Source organism: Vidua chalybeata, chromosome 1, assembly GCF_026979565.1.
Source record: "Vidua chalybeata isolate OUT-0048 chromosome 1, bVidCha1 merged haplotype, whole genome shotgun sequence".
NCBI lineage: Eukaryota > Metazoa > Chordata > Aves > Passeriformes > Viduidae > Vidua > Vidua chalybeata.
In genome coordinates, this window is record NC_071530.1 from 124,288,935 (window position 1) to 124,312,826 (window position 23,892).

Consider the following 23,892-nt stretch of genomic DNA (forward strand, 5'->3'; position numbering starts at 1 on the left):
TTTACAGTTTTGGCAATAGCAGTAGCAAACACTTGAGAATCTTATTTATCAGCTAATCTTCCTACTGAAAAAATTATCTCTATATCCAGAAGGCTTCCATTTACATCCAGTACAAGTTTTTTATACTCATCGATACAAATTATCTACTCATTAATCAACAAAAGCAGTCACATCAGTCAGTATTCAAGGTGAGGTTTATGCTGGGAGCAGGATAAAGTCCTAGTCCTGTGTTCTGCAATTCACGGAGGATTTCTATAACCTGCCAGTGTTGTTATACAGTTATTGTTTGTCTAGCAAGAAAACACATCTACCCCTAGAAGGTAATTGAATATAGATGAAGGAGCTCCTGAATAGCCTCAACACCACTACCACACATTTAATTTAGTTCCCTACAGGAAATCCCTGTTTACTGCAGATACAAACAAGCCTTACACATTAAATAATTCTTACCAAATACCACAACAGTAACTTAGAACTATTACAAATGATGATCTCAGTTTTTCATAACTATATATGGAACGTTGAAATTTGTCTGGGCTTTATGATGTCTTTCAAGAGAATACTTTCCAGGCAGTTGCTGGGGGAGGAGAGGAGGGAAGGGAAACAGCTCTCATAAAATGTACCACCAAACTTACAATTAGCATCTCAGCACTATCAATGGAAGATACATTCATAGAAGAAAAAAAGTTCTATGTTTATTGCAGAAAAAGTTTTAAGAGATTCTTTATGAAGCCTTATAAGTAAAATACCATGATAGAAAAAAAGGTTGGGATCCCTTAAGGCAAATGCACAACTATAGGTTGATTTGTAGTTACAGCATACTGGGAATCAAATACACAAGGCCAGATGTTTTCCTGACACTTCAGTAATGCACAGCTATGTTTCATCTATTTCCCCAACCCCATTTCTCCTGTGGTTCATTCTTATGGATGGTCTGGCTTCCAGAGGCTTTTCCAGATCACAGACAAGCTGATTGTCTTCTGGACTGTAATATATATTCTTCACTGTAATATGGATTACTACAAGTTCTGGGCTTGCTACATGGCAGGTTTTATTATAGAGCTACACTGATACTAACTAGTTTCAGTCAATGCTCAGCCAATTTCCCTCATGCTGCAAGAAGTTTCTCCCTGCAAGAAGTTTAAGGCTAAAGAGGATTAAATACATATATTTACAAACTGTAGAATTGTAGAATAGCTCACACCGAAAAACAACAACCTCTAGTGTATCACAGATGTTTTAACATTTTAGTTACAAGTTTACGAAAGTTTAGTTTCATCTCAGACATCATTTAATAGAAGAACTATTCACGTATTTATGAAAAATTTACTTGCTGATGGACAATACAGTTCTGTATACCCTCAGTATCCAGTTTGCAAAATAACACCATAAGATATTACATAGTTTTATCATATAATGATCTGGTTTGCAGGAGAACTGAATTAGATAAATGCAGTTGATTTTTTTAAACATAAACCACCTATTCTTCAGGTAATGCAAAAGGCACAATTAAGCCTTGAACAGCTTTATGAAGAAGAGAACTTTTATTTCTTTCCCAAATGACAGAATGCCACACTAAAGCACTCACTCAACTAGGCCATCAACCTGGGCAGTTTGAAAGACAAGCCCTCTTTGCAATGTTTGAAAGCAAACCCCTAGCTTAAAAAAGACAATAAATAAAAAAGGCACAGTAAGCTGCTCTCCAGTCTTCCATGTATTTGGTATTGTATTAAAGCTTTCTTATCCTCTACACAATAATTTTTTGAAGCTACTCCATTGCCCCACATTTTAAAAAGGCACAAGGAGGTATGCCAGAGTCCCAGTCTAGAAAATATAGCTTAACATATACAGTAGCTAGTTACTTTGTAGTTAAATTTCCAGCTGATATGCTGATATGTTATGGTATTTAGGAATCCATGATCATAGATTAGACTTCTAAAGCAAGCAAAGAAAGTTATTCTGCAATCTCAGACAGAGGCAAAGATGGACTTTGCTCCATTATAGGGATGCAGTGCAAGAAGAGCAAAGTCATGACTGCTCAGAAGCTACATCTTGGTACTACTGCTTTGCACAGAATACTGATGTTGCCTACAGAAGGAAGGTTAGCTCATCAAAACTTCAACAAATTCTTACAAAGAGAATAAAGGTATTAAGGGAAACCTAAGATGGAAGAGCGTTCATTTTCATCATAACAAAGAGCAGAGGAAACAAATACAAAAAGGAAGCAAAAATACACTGACATTGCACTACCAGTCCTCCCTTACTCTCCATTTCAGTAGTTTCCAAAATCACAGCTCCAGGAGCTGCCTCACTCCCTTTTGCAACTCCCTATTAAATCACTTTGCAGTGCCCAAATAAAGACCTGTGTGATGTTTGCTGCATGGAATATGTAGAAATAGTCCAACATGGAAGAAAACACACCACTATAGCTGAGAAGTCCCTCAACCAAAACAATACAAGGGAAGGTGAAGCCACAATGAAGCCAGTGTAAGAGTTTAAGAACAAAAATGCACATGCGTATTCAGTGTAAGTTCAAATAAGTATCAGGCCCATCAACTCTCACTTCCAGGGAAGAATTTAGGCATCTAAACCTTTCTGAAGCTCAGACTTGCCCTTGAGTAGTCATATAACCCTCAGACCTGAATTCACTGGCTGAATTCCAGATGAATTTGGTTCTCATGAAAAACATCTTTAATATTTTGTTTCAAGTGCAACTAAGATCTTCAACAGCACTAATTCTTCACACTTTCATTTTGTTTTCTAAACACAGTTACCCCTGAATTTATAACAATACCTTGCATTTCCGTCAAGTGTGCATCTCCCTGAGAAGCACACCAAAAGTGCAGACTTCTCTGATACTGTTACATTCTTTCTCAGAGGCCTGGTTTCTGATAGAGTACTCAACACCCACGAGCCACTAACTGGAGTAATCAGGACACTCTTAAGGTATTCCTGAAGTAGAAGACAGCTCTGAGTCTGTGCTTGTCCTTGTCCAGTGCAATAGTCCAATACTAATTGGGGAACACCGCAGCCTTATGGTAGAAAAGTGACTCCTGTTAAGTGAGCAGCTGAGCTCTGCATCCAGAAGGAACAGAGAAGTCTTCCAGGTTCCCACTGTCTCACTGATGCTGAACAGGACATATTTGAGACTGGCTGCTATTCTTATACCTGATCAAACTGAGCTCACTTCAGAGTCTGAGTTCTCATAGCCTCTGCCCGTCTCCTCCCCTGGGACAACAGCTCCCAGTTAGTACTCTAGGAGCCAAATCCCAACATCTTTATAGAGATCCTACTGCTGTCTTTAGCTACTTAGTGGGGGAGTACAGAAAAGATTAAGTCAGACTCAGGTGTGCATAGATGAGCTGAGAGGCAATGGACAGAAGTTGTTACACAGGAATTTTAACTGCTGAACACACTGAGTATTTGCTTAGATGTAATGTAATGGTAATGTAAGGTAATGTAGATGAAGTAACTAAAATACTGGCACTGCTGAAGTAATCAACTCAAGGACTGTTTCACTGAACAAACTATGAACAAAGAATGTATAAACTACATTTAGACTCTAGTAATTCAGTTAGAACCACAATGCTACACAGCCATTGTAATAGACACAAAAAGGGGAAAATCTCTACTCTGCTACAGCACAAACACTGCACAGACAAAGAAGGAGGAATCCTGCATGCCATTGACCTCAACACCATATTCTGTCTCCTGATAAAAAACCTTGCAGAATCATTTGGTGGGTTTCTTTCTAACAAGGAAGAGAGACTAATTAATTATGTATACTCAAGATTTCATGTTCTGAGATAGTTACCATGTGAACATGAAGAAACATCTTCCCTGACATTAAAAGGGCTTCAGTTTTACCCTTACTAACACTGAAGAAAAGAATAAATTACCTTTTGCAGACAAAATGTAAATCAAAAACTTTAATGGAGACAGTCTGACTACATGCTTAGTTTGAGAAGCAATTCTTGTGCCCACCTTACCTAAAGGAATGTGAAAATGCCTGTAGTCTGCACAATGCCAGAGTAAGCAGTAAAGAGAGAAATGAAGTTCTGATAAATCTAAAGAAAAATCTGTAACTGTGTAGCTGTACTCAAAGCATTTTCTCACTAGACTTCAAAAAGCAAGAAGTTAATGGCAGCACTTTAAAATGGCTGATTTTATTACACTGCTGCCAAAGCAGCAATATTCTGTGAGAATGTGTGAATTTTTATTTGCCCAATAACTGAAAAATAAGTTTAAAAACAATAAATTACCTGTGGAGATGAATAATTGTATAGGTTCCAGTAGTAAGAATTATATAATCAAGGAATTGTAAGCTAAGCATCTTGACTGTATTGCATCCAGCAGGATTTTTGCAAGCAGCTCAGAATAGTTCTAAAAATGACTTGGCAGACTTACCTAATGTGTATGAAGGGCTGTGTCATTTGGCACAAAGTCAAAATACGTTGCATGCCAAGAATAGTTAAGAATTAAAAAGTGCCAATAGTCTCTTAAAAATGTAATAAAATCAAGCCACTTCTATAAGGCAGAACAGCTTAGAAAGAAATAAAACACACCTGGAAGGAATCGACACACAAAACAAAAACAAACAAAAACGACTAAAAATAGCAGAACAACAAAACACAAACAGTTAAAGATATTAGTTGTTTAAATATAATATTCCACAAGCTGAGAAAGAGAGCAGAAATGACAGTGCTATGTGTATCCCACAGAGGCAGGCAGACAGTGCCACCTGCAATCACACCAGAAAAGTAAGAGCAGCAGTGGAGGTAGCAGCACACATCACTTCTCTTCCCTACATAAAACACACACCACAGAACTCCTCAGCATCAGTGGGGACATTCAAGCAGATTCTGCAGCGAGTCTCTTACCTCCCCTAAAACAGTTGCTGAAGGCTCTTGATAGATTAGCTATTAGAAGCACTAGGTATATTAACAGCATAAATTTATTGCAGCGATCATCTGCTTAAGTAAAAAATGCAATTACTTGGGAAAAGGTAAATAAACCTACCTGACATCTTCAAATTTCTTGGTTATGACTGAACCAACAGAAGAAAAAGCAGCAGAAGCCTTCTGACCAGCCTGAGACAGGGTTTCTGATGTTCTCTTGTATCTGTTCAGAAAAACATTTAGTTTTTAGTTATTTTAATAAGACACATAAGGAAACTTTTAGTGTGTGTCTATTTGTATTAAATGCAGAGGTACACTTCAGCTTTGGGGTCAAATGGAAAGCCTGCTTAAGATATTATTTTGAGCCTTTGCAGTCCCTTCTGGTTTATAGCATCTCTGCCAGCTCTGACCAGATGCAGTTCACCAACATGCACCTACTACCCCACCCCTAGAACAGATGCTATCTGCTGTTTGTAGGATTTATTAAAATACAAAATAAACTCTCACAGAAAACACCCCAATCAAGGAAAAAAAAAACTCAAAAAAAACCAAAATAAAACAAAACACAAATAAACATAACTATGCACACACACCGAAAAAGGTCTATTTTCTGTGCAAAGTATCTAAATTCTTGTACCACACAGTTCTGTCAATAAAATTCACCATAAAAAGTTTGAGGTACATCTTGTGACATTCTGTGGTTATTAATTGCAGAAGGCAGCTTGCTCTAGACCTTAAGCTAACAATTGTGTTTGGCAAGAACAGTAACTGTGACTTCATACTCTTGCTGTATGGGCTCAGTTTACAACAATTTTTCAGGGTGGAAAAGAAGGTATTTTGTTGGATTTAGGACACCTTGGTATCTCAGACCTATCAGACCAAAATAAGTGTGCTAGAATAGCCCATATTTTGGTCAATCATTCCTCTTTCACATGAGATATGGCTTGCAGTGTTCTTCTTTTTGAAAAGTCTATGTTGACTTACCCAGAGAAGTTTTAATACAACTTAACTTTGTTGTATTTCACAAGAACAGACTGTTTAGACATGACACAAGATCTATACAGTTTTCAATTCAACAGTCTAAACAATCATCATGAGCTGGTACATACGCTGTGGTTGATGTAACATCTTGCCAGCTTTTGGTAATGTTCTGCTTTAGTTCCTGTAGTGAGTTAATTCCCAGCTTTCTCTTGATTTCTGCTAGATGCTTCTCTTTGGCAGCTAGCACTTGTGAGAGCGTCTGGATTTCCTCTTCCACCTGTGGCATGAGAGTTGTTAACACGTGGTTAGCAGTTAACAAGGAATACACCCAACCATTTAACTATGTATTTCTTTAAAGCATCTACTAGACATCAGTAATGGGAGGGCTAACAGAGGTTTTTAACATTGCCTCACAGTCATTCCTAAATACGAAAAGGGAAATCTAACAGACACTACAAAAGCTAGTGAGAAAGTAATCTACCGGCAGCTACCTCTGTTACTGGAATATGTACAAGGAAGTTGGTAACTAAAAGACTGCACAGTTAGAAATTATTACCTATGATATGTAAAGGTTGAAGATTAGTCAAACGTGGGACAATTGCCAAGCCTGTATTCTATTCTATATCAGAAGATATCCCAATGTGTGACCAGTATCAGTAAGCTCAGAGTATGTCTGATCCACACACACATTTTGTCTCCTTGCTTCAACAGAAAGGTCCTTTTGTGGCTTAAGCCAGCACCTGTAGACTGGATCCAGCCACGGGAGCGACTTCCCCAGAGCATGTGTGGAAATGGTGTCAGACTGAGCAGTCAAAACCCACACAAACACACAACACACAGCACCTGCTCTGTAACTAGAAAACTATATTGTTTGTATACTTCCTTCTTTACTCAGATGGTCACTTAAGCCACTCCTGGAAACATGACCAGAGATGTCAGCACAGTTCTACAATACCATTCTGTGAGCTTTATAGAAGTGACAGAAGCACTAAGGTAATATGTATAAAGGCAAGGGCATCCCTCCAATCTTACATCCTCATCCAGGCAAGATCACCCTAGTTTAGAGCAGCAGGCTGCCCACTCATTTAAGCTCTTTACAGGAGTGCAGCTCCTTACTGTACTCCTTACAGTATCTTCAATGCATCTCTGTTTTGGACATCTGTCTGAAGTCCAGCATGACATATCCTAGCAGGACCAGCCCACCCTCACTTATCTTTGGCATGAAATGGTACTCAGGACTGCCAAATATATGAATGTATTAAATGTGCTTAATTTAAAGCTAACCTTTGTTTGCTAACCTTAGGCTTAAATTAGTGTCTTCCATAAGGGTCCTAAAGTCCCATACAGCTACTAAAGAAAAAAGACTGGCTGCTTAATAAGGCATGACTTTGGCATGTATCAGGCTTGAATATTTGCCTGTCTGTTCTTCAAAGAATGCTACTTTTTCTCACTCTTAAAAATATTCTGTTATGGACAAGAACACTAACATGGTTAGACATCAGCAATACAGCACATATACAGATACTACTACAAAGCATTCTTCCTGAAAGAAACAGCTTTAGCTACTCCACACCAGTTGAGACAATACTTGGGTTTTGACTTCCAACCATGTTCTCTTTGCTGATTTACCCCCTTCTCACTCGAGGGAAAAAAAAAAAAGGGTTAGGTATTTATGCATCTTAGTTTAAAATCTATACATTCAGCACTTCCAGCTTAATTCCCCATCACTAGAACTAGCTGTTCTTTTCTCCTTGACACCCTTCCTTCCTATCTGTGCAGTACACAAGAGTGCCAGCTTTAGACACTCACAGAATAACTGTGCAAAGCATTAACTGTATGTTCAAAGATAACATTATCCCAGATTTTCATTATCAAAAGAAGTTTAAGAGCTATTTGCAAAAGAATTACCTTGGCAAGCTCTTTTCTTAGCTCATCCCGTTCTTCTTCTGAGAGTGTTTCTGCCATACTGATTGTAGCAGCAGCATCCTCTCCAACCTCAGGTATAGAGTCACTCCTCAGCAGCCCTTGAGATGAATAAAGCATTAAAAGTCAGATTATCACAAGTCTGCCAAACAGCAGCTAACATTAGCACACAGCTCTTTTGTGCCAGTACACAAAAAAAAAACTGATGAGAGGACACCAAAATCATGCTCCCCAAATACAGAAAGGAAACCAAAGGCATTTTATATTTCATTCTATCAAGCTCTATTAAAGCTCAATATAATGGCAACTACTGCTATAATAGGAGACTGGAAACCTGTTGAGAACAACACATCCCACTACTCTGTGAGAGAAACCAAGACACAGAACGCTACGTCCCAACCAGTGTTTCCTACACAACCCTGCTCAGGAGTCTGTGCACACTCTGGTCTCTCATTCATCTGGCACAGAAACTCTGGAAGTGCTGGAGATGCTCAAGGCCAGTGCAGAGGCTCCCTCCCTTACTACTCTCTACATCAGATTTTAAAGTGTCCATTCTGAGCACACTGGGTGCAGCCACAAGCCAGGTTAAAAACAGTGAAGAAAACTACTGCACTGCAAGTATGAACTCTGTACCCTGCTTGATCTCTCTGTCCCTAGTAACTGGGACCACAGTGCCAAGAAGGTTGCAGATATCATGGAACTGGAAGTAAGCTGCTGGTTTGCACCTGGACCTTAAGACAGATGGCAAGCCCAGGGACAGAGCTTGGGAACAAAAGGCTGTTGCTTCAAAGCAGGAGAGTACTGAGAAGGGACTGATACAAACTGCTGCCTCTTCCTCTTCCAAACCCAGAAACCAAAACTCTGCCAAATTCCTATATAAACAACAAACATCCCCATGGTTTTCCTCAACTATTGCTTTCACAGCTTCAGGGCAAGGAAGGAGGATGATATTATTTGTATTACTACGATGCAATAACTTTAATGATTCGGTTTTTTACTCCTTAGTGCTTGCAGTAAGACCATTTTAAACACCTTTTATGCAACAAAATTTCCAGCAAAAGAGTTCCCATTTTGAGTCTTTGTAGCTGACACTTCAACATAAAGTTTGCCAAAATCAAGGAATTCTGTCCTAATTACAGAGACTAGCTTGCAGGGAGACTGCGTGCTGGAGTGGTTGTGGATTCCCAGAAGTAATTCTCTATTCAAGACATAAAACAGCCTTATAGATAATAAAAAAAAAGAAGCCAAATAAAAATCTTAAAAGAGGAAAGAGATCAGGATTGTCTGTTAATAAGGAGCGAAGAAGAGTGTGTGTATGTATACATATATACGTGTGTGTGTGTGTATAGATTTATGCATGTGTGTGTGTATATGTACAAAAATATATCATTTATTTAAGTTGAAGATGCATTAAGTAACATTTCCTATTAATTACTATAGAAATTAACCATCTAACCAATAAAATTCCATTCTCATTTCAGGAGCTTCTGGTGGCACTCCATACACTTTGGGAATCAAAAACTCATTAATCACCACTATGATTTTGCTGTGAGGTTTCATATCAAACAGCTACATCACGATCAACTGAAAAATCAGGGGAAAAAAAGATTCTGTGAGTCTGTAATTAGTTGTATGCATTCTATGAAACACGGTCCTAGCAGCTGAAAAAAAAAGAAACCTTGTTCTTGGATCAAATTACTCAACTCAGGTAAAAGTCAACTCCACAAATTCTTTCCAAAACGGTATGTTGTCTGCCCGTATCTGTGTCCAGAACACTTGTCCTCTAGAAGCACACTGCTATATGGATAGGACTTTTGTGAATGCTGTTACTACCAAGTGCACTGAGAAGGAAGCCTACAGGAAGAAAATTAAACCTAATTCTGCATTTATTCATGAGATCTGTGCCACGTTTTCCCAGAGATTTACAAGTGTCTTCTACACAAACATAATGTAGGTCCTATGGGTTTCCCAATACACTAATTTCTGTCAAAAATCTAGGGCAGTAAGAACTTCAAAGTCTAATGGCCAAACCAAAGCATAGCACTATGGCACCAAAAACAAAGGATTATGTCTCACAATCAGATAACTTTTGTTTTATGCATCAACATATTTCCCTAACAGTAAGAATACCACACCTTTTTGTTAAATTGCTATTTAACGTATTAATTACATAAACCTACCCTGAAGCAAAACAATTTGAACTGTGCTTCTCCTCCACACCCTACACCCCCTCAGTATGTTCTACTGTGACTCCTGACCTTGCTCTCACCTGCAGCCCTTCAGGGACCACTTGCTTGCCACCACAAAGCCATTTCAGAAAGTTTGCAAGTACCAAAATCACCCTGACTCCAAGAGCATTAGCAAAACCAGCTGAAAGTCTGTTCAATCTGATTATGAGAAGTCATCTGGATTAAATCACCGAAAATAGATCAAGTGAATCCACCAGTAAGAAAACATGCCAGACTGTCTCCTGCAGCAACAGCTTCTATTTGGAGAACGTAGCTTCTCTTTGGAAAACTCATTTTTAAGACTGTTCTGCTTCTTGCCTACCAAACAGAATTTAAGGCACAATGCAAGAAGCAAGGGAACAATCCCTCTCTCCTCCCCTTCACATTCCTGGAGTTTTTAGGGAAACAGGAAATCACTGCTATTCAGAGTCCTCCATAGCTCACCCTGCACAACTGACCATGCCTTCCTCTTCTTGCCTTCTGAGCCCCTTCCATTTATTACTTTTTTGAGCTCCACATTAAGTATACTAACACTTTCCCATCAATCTTCATTCTGGCAGCTCCGCTCTCTCTCCTGTCACTGCTCACCCCTCTGTTCCTTTTGCTCCCATTCCTCAGTTCAATACCTGCAGGACACAGGGATCATCCATTCTATGGGCAAGGCTGCACTGGGCCATCTGACCAAGGAGCAGTTTTCTACAAAGCTAACAACCTGCAGACCTCCACAATGGTGTGGCTACAATCCAAATGTATCCCATAAACTAGGGCTGACAGCCAGTAAGATCCTGGCATTGAAAAAACTTCATAAGGAAACCTGCACAGCCCACCTTAGATCTTTCTATGGGGCAAGAAACCAGGAAATCAGCAATCAGCCAACAGATGGAAATGCTTTGGCTCAAACTACTACTGAGAGAGTATTTCTCACTTGTGATCTTTTTTTGCCAACAGAACTGTTGCTATTATTATGTTATATTGCTATGTAAAATTATTATTACGACTTTCAACTTGTTACCTTTCATTATGTTAGTTCTCTTGCATCATTAGATTGTGAAGGACTTAAAATTCAGTCATTTGGTACTCTGTTATAACCAAGTTTAACTGAACATTTCATGTCTCTCAAACAGAATAAAAATCTGTTTGGGGGAAAAAATCATAAAGACTTAGATAGTATTGAGAAAACATACCTAGCTTTAAGATCAGTTTTTATGTCTGTATTTCCAAGATTAACATATTTCCCCAGCAGTTTATTAGATCTACTTAAATGAACCAAATAAAGACATGAGCAAGTTAGTTGATTAGGACTCCATGGTTCACATTCAGGGAAATGGCATTTAAATCCCTATTATTCTGCCAGGGTAGGCAAAGCATAATTCAATTAACACTCAGTTTTTCTGATTTGTGGTTTGCTTTGGCCAGTTTCAATTCAAGTTCATGCTCCATTTTGACCAGATTCCCTACGTCCCCAGTCTGAATTCAGAGATCAGCAGCAAACAGGAGCCATTTTAAGACGTACTTTTCATTTTGGTTGAGCAGCCTCAGGGTGGGGGTGGGTTAACCTCCACAAAGCTTTTTTTTACACCAAGTTGTTCTGCACGCAACACTCAGAATGAGCATTGTGGTTATCACTTGTCACTTTGCCATTGTGGTTGGCAAAGCTAAAGAAAAAAGGTGCGTGTTACAGTTCAGGAGAACAAGCTGTTGCAAAGGTATAAAACCACTCTAACATTTGAGTAACACACAGTACTCCAGAGCATATTAACTATGCAGTATATAAGAAAGATCAGATTTAAGTGCTTCCCATTTATCTCAGTGAAGAAGCCAAAGAGAGACATATTTCTTCAACCTGGGGGAGAAAATTCTTGGGCTTCTCCCAAATGCTAATTAGATATTCATTCAAAGTGAATGAAAAAGAAAATAAAGCCCAGAAAAGGCTGGTGGTAATGGTGATGCATCATCACCTGACACAGAGAGTTGCTTCCCCTCTCCTTTAGAAGAGCTGGGAGATGAAGTAATTGCAGAAGTGAATGCTGACCACTGTTTCCCAGTAGCCCCTGGCTCATCAAGTTCACTGAGAGGGTTGTCATAGTTCACACAGAGGTTCCCCATGGGATGCATGTTTGTTTAAAATTTTAAGTAACAAGCCCATTACGATAAAATTAACACCTGTGTAACTTTGCTTTGCCACACCTGAAGTAGGTCTAAGCTTTCTATATTTAAAATTACTTTGGAAGATTACATCTGGCAACAAGGAGTGGAAAGGAATGACGACAGTAAAACCAGACTAGGATGTGTTGAAAAGCACAGCTATAGTTGCTCTGTACAACAGGCTACCAGCAAGAAACTCATTGGGTTAAGCACTAAATGGATGCCACTGCAGCACAGCACAGGGCAGTCCCAGTGCAGTATCTGCAGGTGGAAGGTTTGCAGCATTTTAAATGCTAGGTGGAATGGAGTAAAGGTTTTAGAGGGCATTTTTGTTAATCAGTGAGATTTTCAATATTGAGGCAAAAGCAGATTTTAGTCTATCCAGAGCTCTGAAGTCTTACTAAAAATGCAATTTCTACCTCCTCCCCCAAAAAAATCTAATAGTCAAACTAGGCAAATTATTCCAATCTAGCAGAAGTTTTGTTCCTAATTGTTTTTGCCACTTCATTTTCCCTCAAACTGCCTTTCTGCTGAATAAATAACAAATAATGTAAAGGTGGTAAATGTATGAGATATTATCTACATGACATACTGAAGCTAACACACTAGTAGAATTAACAGGAGGCCAACTTTTATAGATTTTTAATTTGAGAAGTTTTATAGGTATTAATTGCTACACATTTCATGTAGAGATTTTAAGGAAGGAAGAGAAGGAAGTTACCAGATTTTGCCAGTGTAGGTGATCCAGGTGGAGAAAGGTTTATGCCAGGCGACAAGTAAAGATAATTTCTGTTCACTCCAGCATTGAAATCGAAGGGTGATTTGTAATCCTCATACAGATCCATGCCAGACAGTTCAGCGTGCGCAGCCATCCTCTTCTTCCACTGAAGCATTCATCTTCGCTTTCTGGGGTGACCCAGACATCAGGATTCAGAAACCCTCCATTTCTGCACATGACACTCACTGTGCCTCCTCAGAGAATTCAGCTCTGCTATATATGATAGAGCTGTCTAGCAAGTGATTTCTTAGCCATCCTGTAGCTGCTGCTGTTTACATGGCACAAAGTTAAGTTCCTGTAAATTTATAACTGAGGCAGAACTTAAACAGACCGTTCCTTTAACAAACATTCACAGTGCACCACTCATGGCTTCTGGAAGAGCCTTGGTCCTCTACAGAACTGCATCAACTATGTTCAATCGTTTAAATAAAAAAAGGTCAGCTGACTGCAGCTACACCAGGATATCCTTAATCTTCTAGGACACAAAAGGATTACCAGCCGTAATCTATCCTATATACCATCTGTGTTGGACTTTTTCCTCTGATTAATGGAAAATTCTGTGTGCATAGCTATTTCTCCAGCTGTTTCCATCAGTGTAATAACCACTAGTGAGAACTCAGTCTCTGTTGCCCAGGTTTCACACCATAGTGCAAGTTCAGAATAGGAGAGAGCAGCACTCCTCTCTGAAAGCTGGGCTATAAACACCTCCTAGGTTTATTGATGAACATTCTAATGTGCATTATGATTTTTGCTCATGAGGCTAAACGTATCTGGGTCTGAGGGGGTTTTGTTCGGGGGAGGGGGTTGTTAAATATTTATGAAGTACACTGTCCTATGTCCTTGGTGCTTCAACCAGCATTGTTTAGAGCAGCCAGTAACAGCAGAAATGCATTGCCTGGAACGTATTTATGTTTTGACACATACACCATAAAGAAAGATCAACTTACATAAGCCATCTGACTTCATGCCAGGCCTTTACGGTTCAACTCTGGGAAGCAGAAATGCTTCTTACCTAAAAGAGGCACTCAGCACAGTTTTGCAGCACTTCACTACATTGTTTTATTTTTATTTCAAGGTCAGCTTCTTTTACTGAAAACACAAGATTGCTAGCAATGTAGATCATCTTTAGAGCTGAGCAACAATTTCCTCCCAAACCCCACATCTTCACCTGGGATCCTCACTGCAGCCTGCACACAGAGGAGCATAATCAAATGTAAGTTAATCTTTTCCTGCACAGTAAGGACAGAGCTGATTAGGCATTACTGATCAGGCAATATTCCAGAGAAGTGAAGGAGCCTTGCAGCATTCCAACATCAAGTCCAAGCAAAGTAATTCCTGGGCATATGAGAAGAAAAGACACCCCCCTTCTGGAATTTTAACTTCCCATTTCCACTGCAGTCAGTCAGTTGCCACAGGAACAGACCTTCCAGCTAATTAAAAAGCAGATCCTTTAGGCTAAAGACCTACATTCACTTCTGGTGCAGAGTACCTGCAGGTTCATAACAATGAGAGTGCTGGAGCCTGAAATACAGGTCTCTGCTATTTTCCAAACCCACTGAAAAGAAAATAGAATGCCCCCCTGCATTTCTGACACATGGCTGTGCCATCTGCCAGAAATACTGCAAAGTTCATCTGGCAAAGGTCAAAGCTTTGGTCACATATTGTAGTTAAAGCATCCAGAGGCAGCAGAGAACTGTAACACAGCTACAGTAATAATATACTCTATTAACCAAGTTTGTTAACATGAACAGCTACAGATTGTGCTTCACAGCTTTCCCCTGTATAACTCAGCAGTCAGGGGCTGCCTTCTGAGCAAAAGGCTCAGGCAGTAGTTGTGCTAACTGGGCTAGGTAAAATGACAAGTTATCCGATGCGGCACACAAAGAGCTGGGTATTTTCTACCATCACTCTCCCAACGCAGAGAGAAGGGGAGGCTTACATCCTAGGACTTTTTCCTAACCCTAGATAATAATTCACTTTAACACTGGTCAGTGCTAGCTGGCTACAACTGCAAGTAGCTGTTATAGGAAAAAGAACCCCTTATGAAAATCTGTTGATCCCTGCTAACAATCAAGAACACCATTTCCTAGGCATTTCCTGGAGCAAACATTACATTCCTGTTTTTACAGGAAATTCCCTACATTCAGATTTACCCATCACCAACCATTCCAAAAAATCTGGTACTCTTCCTATATCTTTATAGTGCACAAGTTGGTTTCATGTCCCTAGAGACATCTGGATTGCCAGTCTCAACCACTGACCTGGCCTGCCACCCCTACTGACAGAAATCTGTACTGGCCAAACTCTTCAACACCTCTTCAGAGTAGTCAGAGACATACAGGATGTGGCACACTGCTGGAACATATATGTGGCTTACAGGGAAGATTTGCTGAATTACAAATCTGAGCCGCCACCTGAGAGACTGAATTCTGCTTTTGTTCCTCCTTATGCATAGCCTGAGCACAAGCCCAAAAGTCACCCAAGACAATCTCTAGTTTTTAGAAATATTACAGATATATTACTGTTCTAAGGTCATTGCCAAGAGAGGGACACCATGCAAGTGCTCCCTACTTCAAGTTCCTCTCTTTGCTCAATTATAGTGGCCATACAGATGGGTTGCTACAGCACCTACCAAACACATCACCTAAACACATCAGCCTCCTGCTTTCTTACCTGCTGCAGTTTACAGGAGTGTTGCTCCTCTCTTTTACCAGGTACAAATCCCATCTGGTGATGAAGGAAGCTGTTTTCTTCCTCATCACTTAGGGAAATTTGATGGTCTTCAAACTGAAGTATAAGTCAATCTCTCTGTAGAGAGAAAGGACTGCAGTCCACCCTTCTAAATCTCCTGTAGGACAACTTCTAGGCTGTCATTCCTAACTCATCCACTTCAGGGAAGACAATCCCTAGTTTTAAGAGATCCCCTGCCAGCCATAACAATCATTTTATCTGCTTCTTCCCCAGAGTTCCTTAGCACATCCAGGGATTCACGGCAGAGCAAGGCAGCACTCCCCCACACTGCCTAAAGCCAGTCTAGAGAAGATAGGTTCTGCTCACTGTGGTGCATTTGGAGGAGGAATGAATCACTCTCCAAGAGATTTTCCAAATTCAAGTGATGGCCTAAGGAAACAAAGCAGGATAGTGATGACAGACAGCAGCTGCACAGAACAAAAAAGCAAGGTTTTTCTCTGCAGTGTGAAGTTTTCTGACCAGTTTAGCAGCTCTTACAGTCACAGCAATCAAGATTTCTGTACACTATGAAAACAGGCACATTATGAGGCCTTTCTAAAGGGCCCTCCCATGACTAAAATATCCTGCTGGATGGGGTTTCCTCTCCTTCACAATGATTCAGAGAACTTGCAGCTGGCTGGAGGTGGAACTGAGGTTGTACAGCCATACCCTAATAGATGGATGCTGCCTTCCCAGGGCAAGACACACACATTTCAGTGTTGAAGCATAAAATTAGGCTTCTGTTACATGGCTTAGAGTAATTAACTGTGCATCCTCAAGTATCTCTGTTCTTTGCCCTGCATTGCAAATTCAGTTTTACTGTGTACCTTGGTTGTTACTGCAGATACCACCTGCAAGGTCTTGATACCTGCAAAGCAGATACCTGCAAAGATCTTGAAGTCTAAGGAAGGAGCTGTTCCAGAGCGAAGTAGCAGTGGTTTTTTGCTTACTATGCAAGGGATTAAACCCGAAGATTTTGCTGTTCCAGAACAAGCATTCATTTGCCCTTAACACCTCAGGATAACTTAGAGGTTAGTACTTAAGTAATCTATGGCATTTTAGAAGCTGGTGTCTGAGAGACTGGCACAAAGGTAGATATCTTCTGTCAAGGATGCTTGAACCAATCACTGACAAGTTCAACTGAATGTCCAAAGTGTCTCAGGAAGGCTTGGCAAGCCTCAGCAAAGCACTACCATCACAATTCCTACCATAAACGATGTTGTAATCTCCTATGTTAAGGTTACAGAGTGTACTTAAAGCTTTCCCAGGTAGCTATTTAGCATTAACAATCAGTAAAGATTGTGCACCTCATGAACCATAAGGAAGGGAACTCCCTCCACACCTAGAAAAGCTGTTAAGTTTGAGCTAACACTTTTCATCAGATATTTGCCTGCTTAGTCTCAGGCATGATTCTTTCTTCAGCTAGCACCTACTACCCAGGTCTGCAACTTTTAACATTTAAGCAATGCAATGTAGTATTGAAGCACTTCTACCTTGATGGCAGCTGAGCAAGGATAGGAATTTATGGTAGCCTTGTGGAGAAACTGCTTTTCCCACATATAGGTCTAGCAGAACAACAGTTTCTTTATACATGGAAACCTTATATCCCTCCTTCCCTACAGAAAGTAGGATGAAGTTTCCTCAGGAAGTATGAATGAGTACCACCTCTGGGCTTCGAAGAAACTGAGCTATGTATTCAGTAGTGTTTAATACAACAGTTAAACCCAGGAAAGACTACCACTCATGCCTCAGGACTGGAGGAATGCAGAAGCTACCCTAAGACATGATCTAAACAATATTTTGGACAAAGCTATCCAAATAACCAATCCACAAGATCTACTCTGATAGAGTGGATCAGAGAGTTACATAGGCACCTTCACCACATTGAACATCCTGTGTTTGTGTCCTGATTATACCTGGAGCTGCCAAACTTGTGCACCACAGCTCATACTTTTGGCAAGGCTGTCATGACTCCAGCACTTAATCAAGCAAGCAAAAGAAACCGAGGGAAAATGATGGGAAGACTGTGTTCACAAAGAGGGGGAAGAGGTGCAAGAAGTACTTGCTCTTTGGGGGCATAGCAAAAAGATTCAGCCTCTTCTTTCAAGGTTGCCTGTGGAGATTCAATTGCCTTCTCAGCCTATACTTGGTCTGAATTTCAACTTCTGCAGTCTGCTAAGAGGCAAGATTGATAAGAGGCCTTCAAGTAAGTGTGTCTGGGGCAAAGATTTCCAGCCAGGTGGTGTTCCACCACCCCCATCTTTCCGAGGAGATCCCAATCAGGCAGCAACAGTCAGGGTTCCTCTCCCCACTCCAACAGAGTTTTATATGGCATAAGCCATTTTAAGAGCCATAAAGCTATTTAAGCATCTTAAACCAATCTAGATTCTGTAGCATAAATTTGATCTTCTAAGTCTTACCAGTTTACAGAACAAGTAAAGCCTTTCAGCACCTGATCTGAGACCTTAAAACTGCATTAAGAGAAAAAGATGCTGTGAAGTAAGAGGACAGAAACCCAAAGACTAAACAAGCCTGAAATTTGTACATCAGTGCTCCTATTTTCACATTGTGCTCTCTCCCCTTCTTTTATCAGCAGACACTTCTTTCAGTCCCCTGAGATTTGTGCATTACATGAATGGAGCTGCACAGCTACAGCAATTCCTGAACAGTACCAGCACAGGCTTCTGCAGCCCCGTTATTAATGGTCAGCAGGGGTTAAGTATCTGCTGAAGGGGTTACATATCTGCTGTCTTCTAGCAGGGTACAACTCAACACCATATTAATCTCAGTACTTCAGCCTCCTCCACATGCTTTCTCTGGACAAGCTCTGCCTGATACAACTACATCATTCAGTACAGTTCTTTGTACAGAAATATCTTCTCCAGCACTTTCTTTAGCCTAAGTGCTGCCTTCACTTACTCTATTAAAACAAACAAAAAAATCCAAAGAAAAAACCACCACCAATAACCACCACCTCGTCAAAGATGTATCTCCCTGGAACACAAACATTTCCAAATGTTACAGGTAGGGATCACAGGGTTGCCAATATTGCTCTTCTCTTAAACCAAAGTCTCAGCCCACAGTATTTCAGACAGCTGACGCATGTCTTGGCGAAGGCAGCAGCTCTCGTCTCTCCTCTCAATCCAATTATAAACTCAGACTAATTTCCTGAGCTCTTGTGAGGGAGTAGATCCACGCTCCAGCATATTTTGTGACTAGACAAGCTGACACTACAGTAAAACACTTAACCCATTCACATCAGACAATATTCTCTATATTTGCACATATTCTCTACTACCTTGCAAGTGTTTCAGCATTTAGAAGATTAGGCAGAAATCCCAGATTTATGACAAAGTTGTGTATCTCAAACAGTGCTCAAAGCTCACATTTTTCAGCTCCAACAGTAACAGGTGAAAAGCTTTCTGATCTATGGAAAAGGACGAGGCCAAAACCAGTGTACCACCACAGAACCAGTGATCAGAGTTTGCACTGACTTTGGAGAAGTCAGATCAAACCCTGCAAACACAGAGGAACAATTCTAAGTGAGATTAACAGAGTCAAAACACTGTCAGGTAGATTTCAGAGGAATGTGTTTAGTTACTTCACTTCAGCCACTTATCCCAGTTATGCTGCCGTTCTCTATAGACTCCCATCCCTCAGGCAAGAGATTGATCCTGTCAAAAATGTAAAAAAACAGTGCTGAGCTCCAGCTAAATGATAGCTGGAAAAGATTAGGAACACTGCAGTGCAGAAATGGGATTGTCTCAAGCAAAGTTTCAGTGTGTAATCTTGCAATCTAATTAAAAGTTTTATTTGAGTGACTCTGGAGTGACTCCCAGCCTCCCTCAGAAGACAAGACTGCTTTTCTGCACTCTTAAAGCAAACCTCCCTCTTTTAACACAGCATCCCAGAGCCTCCACTTCTGAAAAGCAGCTCCAGAAAAGTCCACCATCACGACCCTATGTTACCAGGTCCCACCATGAAATTGGCACTGAGGTTTTAAGAACAAAGCAAATTAAATTACACATTAAGCTGAATTACGTATAATGATATTTAAAAACAAAAACACCAAAAAAATCACCCTCTGTAGTCTTAGCAGTACCTTAATAATACCGACAAAATCTTCATTGCTTGTGGTACTCAGTAGCTCCCACCATGTAATTACCAAGTTGATGCCTGGATTTGATGTAGCACAGAAATTCCATCATTTACTATCAAGGGCAGAAGTACAGAAGCAGCCAAGCAGCACACAATTTGATGCAAGGAACACGGGTTTAGGGTAAGTACTTCACAAAATCTATTCTTGAAGATATTCAAAACCCATCTGGACATGATCATCAAGGTGGACATGGATATCAAGGACCAGTAGTCTTTAATATCTTTATTGATGACACAGATAGTGGCATCAACTGCACATTCAGCAAGTTTGTAGATGATACAAAGCTGCACTGTGTAGGTGACAGAACAGAAGGACAAGGTGCCATCCAGAAGGACCTGGAGAAACTCAAAAAGTGGGCCCATGAGAACCTCATCAAATTCAGCAGGTTCAAGTGCAAGGTGCTGCACCTGAGTCAGGACAATCCCAGATACGAGTACAGGCTGGGAGAAGTCCTTGAGAGCAGCCCTGCAGAGAAGGATTTGGGTGGATAAAAAGCTGGACATGAGCCACCAGTGTGTGCTTACAGCCCAGACAGCCAAACACATCCTGGGCTGCATTGAAAGCCGAGTGACCAGCAGGTCAAAGGAGGATTCTCCACCTCTACACTGCCCTTGAGAGACACGAAGTAAAGCACAGCATCCAGCTCTGAAGTTCTCAGCAAAGAAGGGCACTGACCTGCTAGAGCTGATCCAGAGAAAGGTCACAAAGATGATCTCTCTATGAGAGATCCTACAAAGAGGAAGTTAGGGTTGTTCAGCCTATAGAGGACTCCAGGGAGGCCTCATTGTGGCCTTCCAGTACCTAAAGAGGACTTGTAAAAGAGGAAGAACAACTTTTTACTTTGTAGGTAGATAGTGACAGGACAAGGGGGAACAGTTTCAGACTAAAAGAGGAGAAATTTACACTAGACATTAGTAAGAAATTATTTTCTCAGAGGGTTTTTTTCAGTCAGGCACTGGAACAGGTTGCCCAGAAGTGGTAGATACCCCATCCCTGGAAGTGTTTGAGACAAGGTTAGATGGGCCCTGAGCAACCTGATGTAATTAGTGGGTGGCATCCCTGCCCATGCCTGGGGGTTGAACTGATGAGCACTAAGGTCCCTTCCAACTCAAATCATTCTGTGATTTGGTCCTGGGCAACCAGCTCCAGGTGGCCCTGCCCTAATAGAGGGGTTGAACCTCCAGAGGTCCTTCCCATCTTAACTATCCTGTGACTAACACAATGGCTGTAATAGGTCACAGGCTGCTCCTTCATATTATCCAAGGATCCTCCAGGGACCTCTCTTCTTCAGGAACACAAGGGGTCCTGGCACCCTGCCTTAGGGCAGGTCTGTGGCCCACCCTTCATCTTGTGAAGCAGATTTACAAATACCTACCTGCTGACAGAATAAAGTACCATTTTCTCCCACACTTTCTAAACTGAGATATGGACAGAGACTTCATGGCAGACTTTTCACTTTTGCACATCTACCCAGTGTACAGGAATATTATGATGGCTGACAAGCAAAGCAAAACCATTTGCAGCAGCAGAGACTATGCTGGTTTCTGTTATGAGACTGCAGGAGAAAGGTAGCTGACAGATTCTGGGAGGGGAAAAAAGTTTCCTGTATTTTCATAAAAGGAACAGGCTTACATTTCGCTCACTAAATGAATGAGCAAGCAACTTTTTGGGCCTGACATGTGACTCCAGATGCAGAAGCAGCTCTTGGCAAGTACAAAAGCCATCTACTTCCCCCTGACACCCCTTCTCCAGGAGGGAAGTGAATGTATGCCTCTGCAGCAGGAAGAGTTCACTCTTGTACAGAAAGAAAAAGTTGCAGTAGACAAACTACTGGTGTCACTGAGCTAATGCTGCCTTTCAGCAGGAGCCTCTCCTTGTTTTACCCTTTTATCAGTTGTACAGAACCCAAGGAAAACTAGGCTCAAGTTAAGTCTTTGAATTCCCTTCTCAGACTCCTCAATTTATTTTTTATTTTTCATCCACTCCAGTGCAGTTTCCTTTACTCCTCCACTCCTCTTTCTACTGCATGCTCTCAGGGTCCCCTAGCAAAGTTCCTCAGCCCAAAAAAAGCTGATACAAAAGCTTCCAAACACATGTCAGTTCATCTAGAAATGTCAGCTTGCCCTTCAGAAGCACTGGGAGAGTCACTTCTGCGCTCAGGACACAGTAATTTTTAGCACAACCACACAAATCTCCTCAAAATAGTCAGAGCACAGTAATCTCCACATGAGCTTCCACAAAGGATGCACACGTAACACCAAAAGGAGTGACATTTTCTAGAAGTACTGCTAATTTTACCACACATAAGTTACTGTTGCATGGTTAAGGTGCACTCCTGCTGTATCCTGGCACCTTATTCTGCTATCCAGGATAAAGATCAGCTTTTTGCTTAGCAATAATGACAAACTACCAGATTTTTTTCCCTTCTCAGGACTTGACTAAGTAAGTTCACGATTTTGACTTGTACTGTCAAACAAGTGCAATTACATAAAACTTAAAGTACAATTTCTCAAAGGCAAGCAACTGCAAGTAGCAAGCTGTAGAGAAATCTTATTAACATTTCTACTCTTGGCTTATCTGACAGCATAGTATGAAATATCTGTGAAACTGTAAAACTCTGCCTAGTCAGCAGCAAAGTGCATTAGTACCATAAATTCAGAGACATATATGCCTCAGAAATGTTTCAGGTCATAGGAACCTGCTCCTGATCCCTCTTCTCCAACCAGTCATTTCACATCTTTAGGCCAATAATGGGTTTTGCTACAAACCCTTCAGAGAACCAGCCTGTTCATGAGGTACCTAAAAGCTGACAATAGACACTGAGCCACTTACAGCTTTTCCAAGCAGGTAAGCCCATAATGAAGACAAGCCCTTATTATTCATCTACATTTCTCACACTGCAGTGTTTCAGTGCACCCTCCTAAACTTAAGAAAGTAAGACCTAACAAAGCAGTGCTAATGGCACACTAACAGATTGCTGGTATAAAGTACTTGTGCAGCAGCTCACTATTACTGGGAATCTCTCACTTGAAAACCCAGAATAAGTTGTGTTGTTTTCCCTGCAGCATCAAAGAAGACACATTACCTATTCCTTTATAGATCAGCACTTTACCATACACCCATTCAACTGTGCAGTGTTTGAAGTGTCCTGTTCCAGATGGAGTATGGCTGCTGCTTGCCCATACTGCTAAATTCCACATCCAGCTGGAAGGCACCAATTCCTACAATGCATCCGAACGGATTTGGAGCAATAGCTATCACTTCTTAAAGGACCTTGGACACATCCTGCCAGGCCTGCAAATTGTACAAACTCAGGATGTGAGCTTCTGCACTGCTCTTAATCTCATTTAACAGATAAGAGGGAGAATCCTACCACTGTGCATGCAGCAACCAGCAGCAATTCACTAACAAACCAACTGCACTGACCAGCTTTTTTTTTCTAATATAATGCAGATAATGCATCTACCTTTAGATTATTATGACCACTGAAGCTGCCATTATATTAATATGTACTCTGAGATTTTATCCGATTGATATGTCCTTGACTGACTTTTAATGCTGCTTGAGCTGACTAAATCCTGTTAAGAGACATTTGCCCCTACTCCAAGTCATACTAGGTCAGTAAATTAAATGAAACTGTTAGCATAGAGAGATACTGCTGTCATATAAATCAACAGACAGTCATAAAACACTAATCACTCCAAAAGCTCAAGGTGGCAAAGATAAGGGTCAAGCAAGTTTGTTCAGTGATGATTCCACAAAAAGATATAAAGCTTTAAAGGATATCCAAGTCCTAGAAGACTTGAGCATACCTGCTTCCATCAGATCAGACTTTGGACATGAGATGCTATTTTTTAATGCTGGGTGACATTACAGGCAAGCTGTATATCCTTTTTAACAACCTATGCAGGTTCAGATCATGAAAGTACTAATCTCTCAAGATCTCCAAGCAATATTAATATATTTATGCACCATCTAGTTGTGTTCCAGTCTATTCCATACAAAGGACAGTTTTCCTAAATATCAGCATGTTTACATAAGTGTACAGGC

The 23,892-nt window shown here is 40.6% G+C and overlaps 1 protein-coding gene across 6 annotated transcripts in view; it reads right to left on the minus strand.

The window, feature by feature from the left end:
* Nucleotides 1–23,892, minus strand: part of TPD52 (tumor protein D52) — a 123,710-nt gene that overhangs the window by 87,088 nt on the left and 12,730 nt on the right. For 2 of the 6 annotated variants that reach the window (XM_053941617.1, XM_053941581.1), the window contains exons 1-4: nucleotides 12,897–13,062; nucleotides 7,788–7,903; nucleotides 6,008–6,156; nucleotides 5,020–5,121 (exon numbers count right to left, since the gene is read on the minus strand). In XM_053941617.1, the coding sequence (XP_053797592.1) occupies nucleotides 5,020–5,121; nucleotides 6,008–6,156; nucleotides 7,788–7,903; nucleotides 12,897–13,047 (518 nt within the window). In that variant the 5' untranslated portion in view covers nucleotides 13,048–13,062. Of the gene's footprint in view, nucleotides 1–3,989; nucleotides 4,017–5,019; nucleotides 5,122–6,007; nucleotides 6,157–7,787; nucleotides 7,923–12,896; nucleotides 13,147–23,892 lie in introns of those variants that run through there. The other 4 variants (XM_053941572.1, XM_053941599.1, XM_053941590.1 and 1 more) reach the window with 4 other exon arrangements.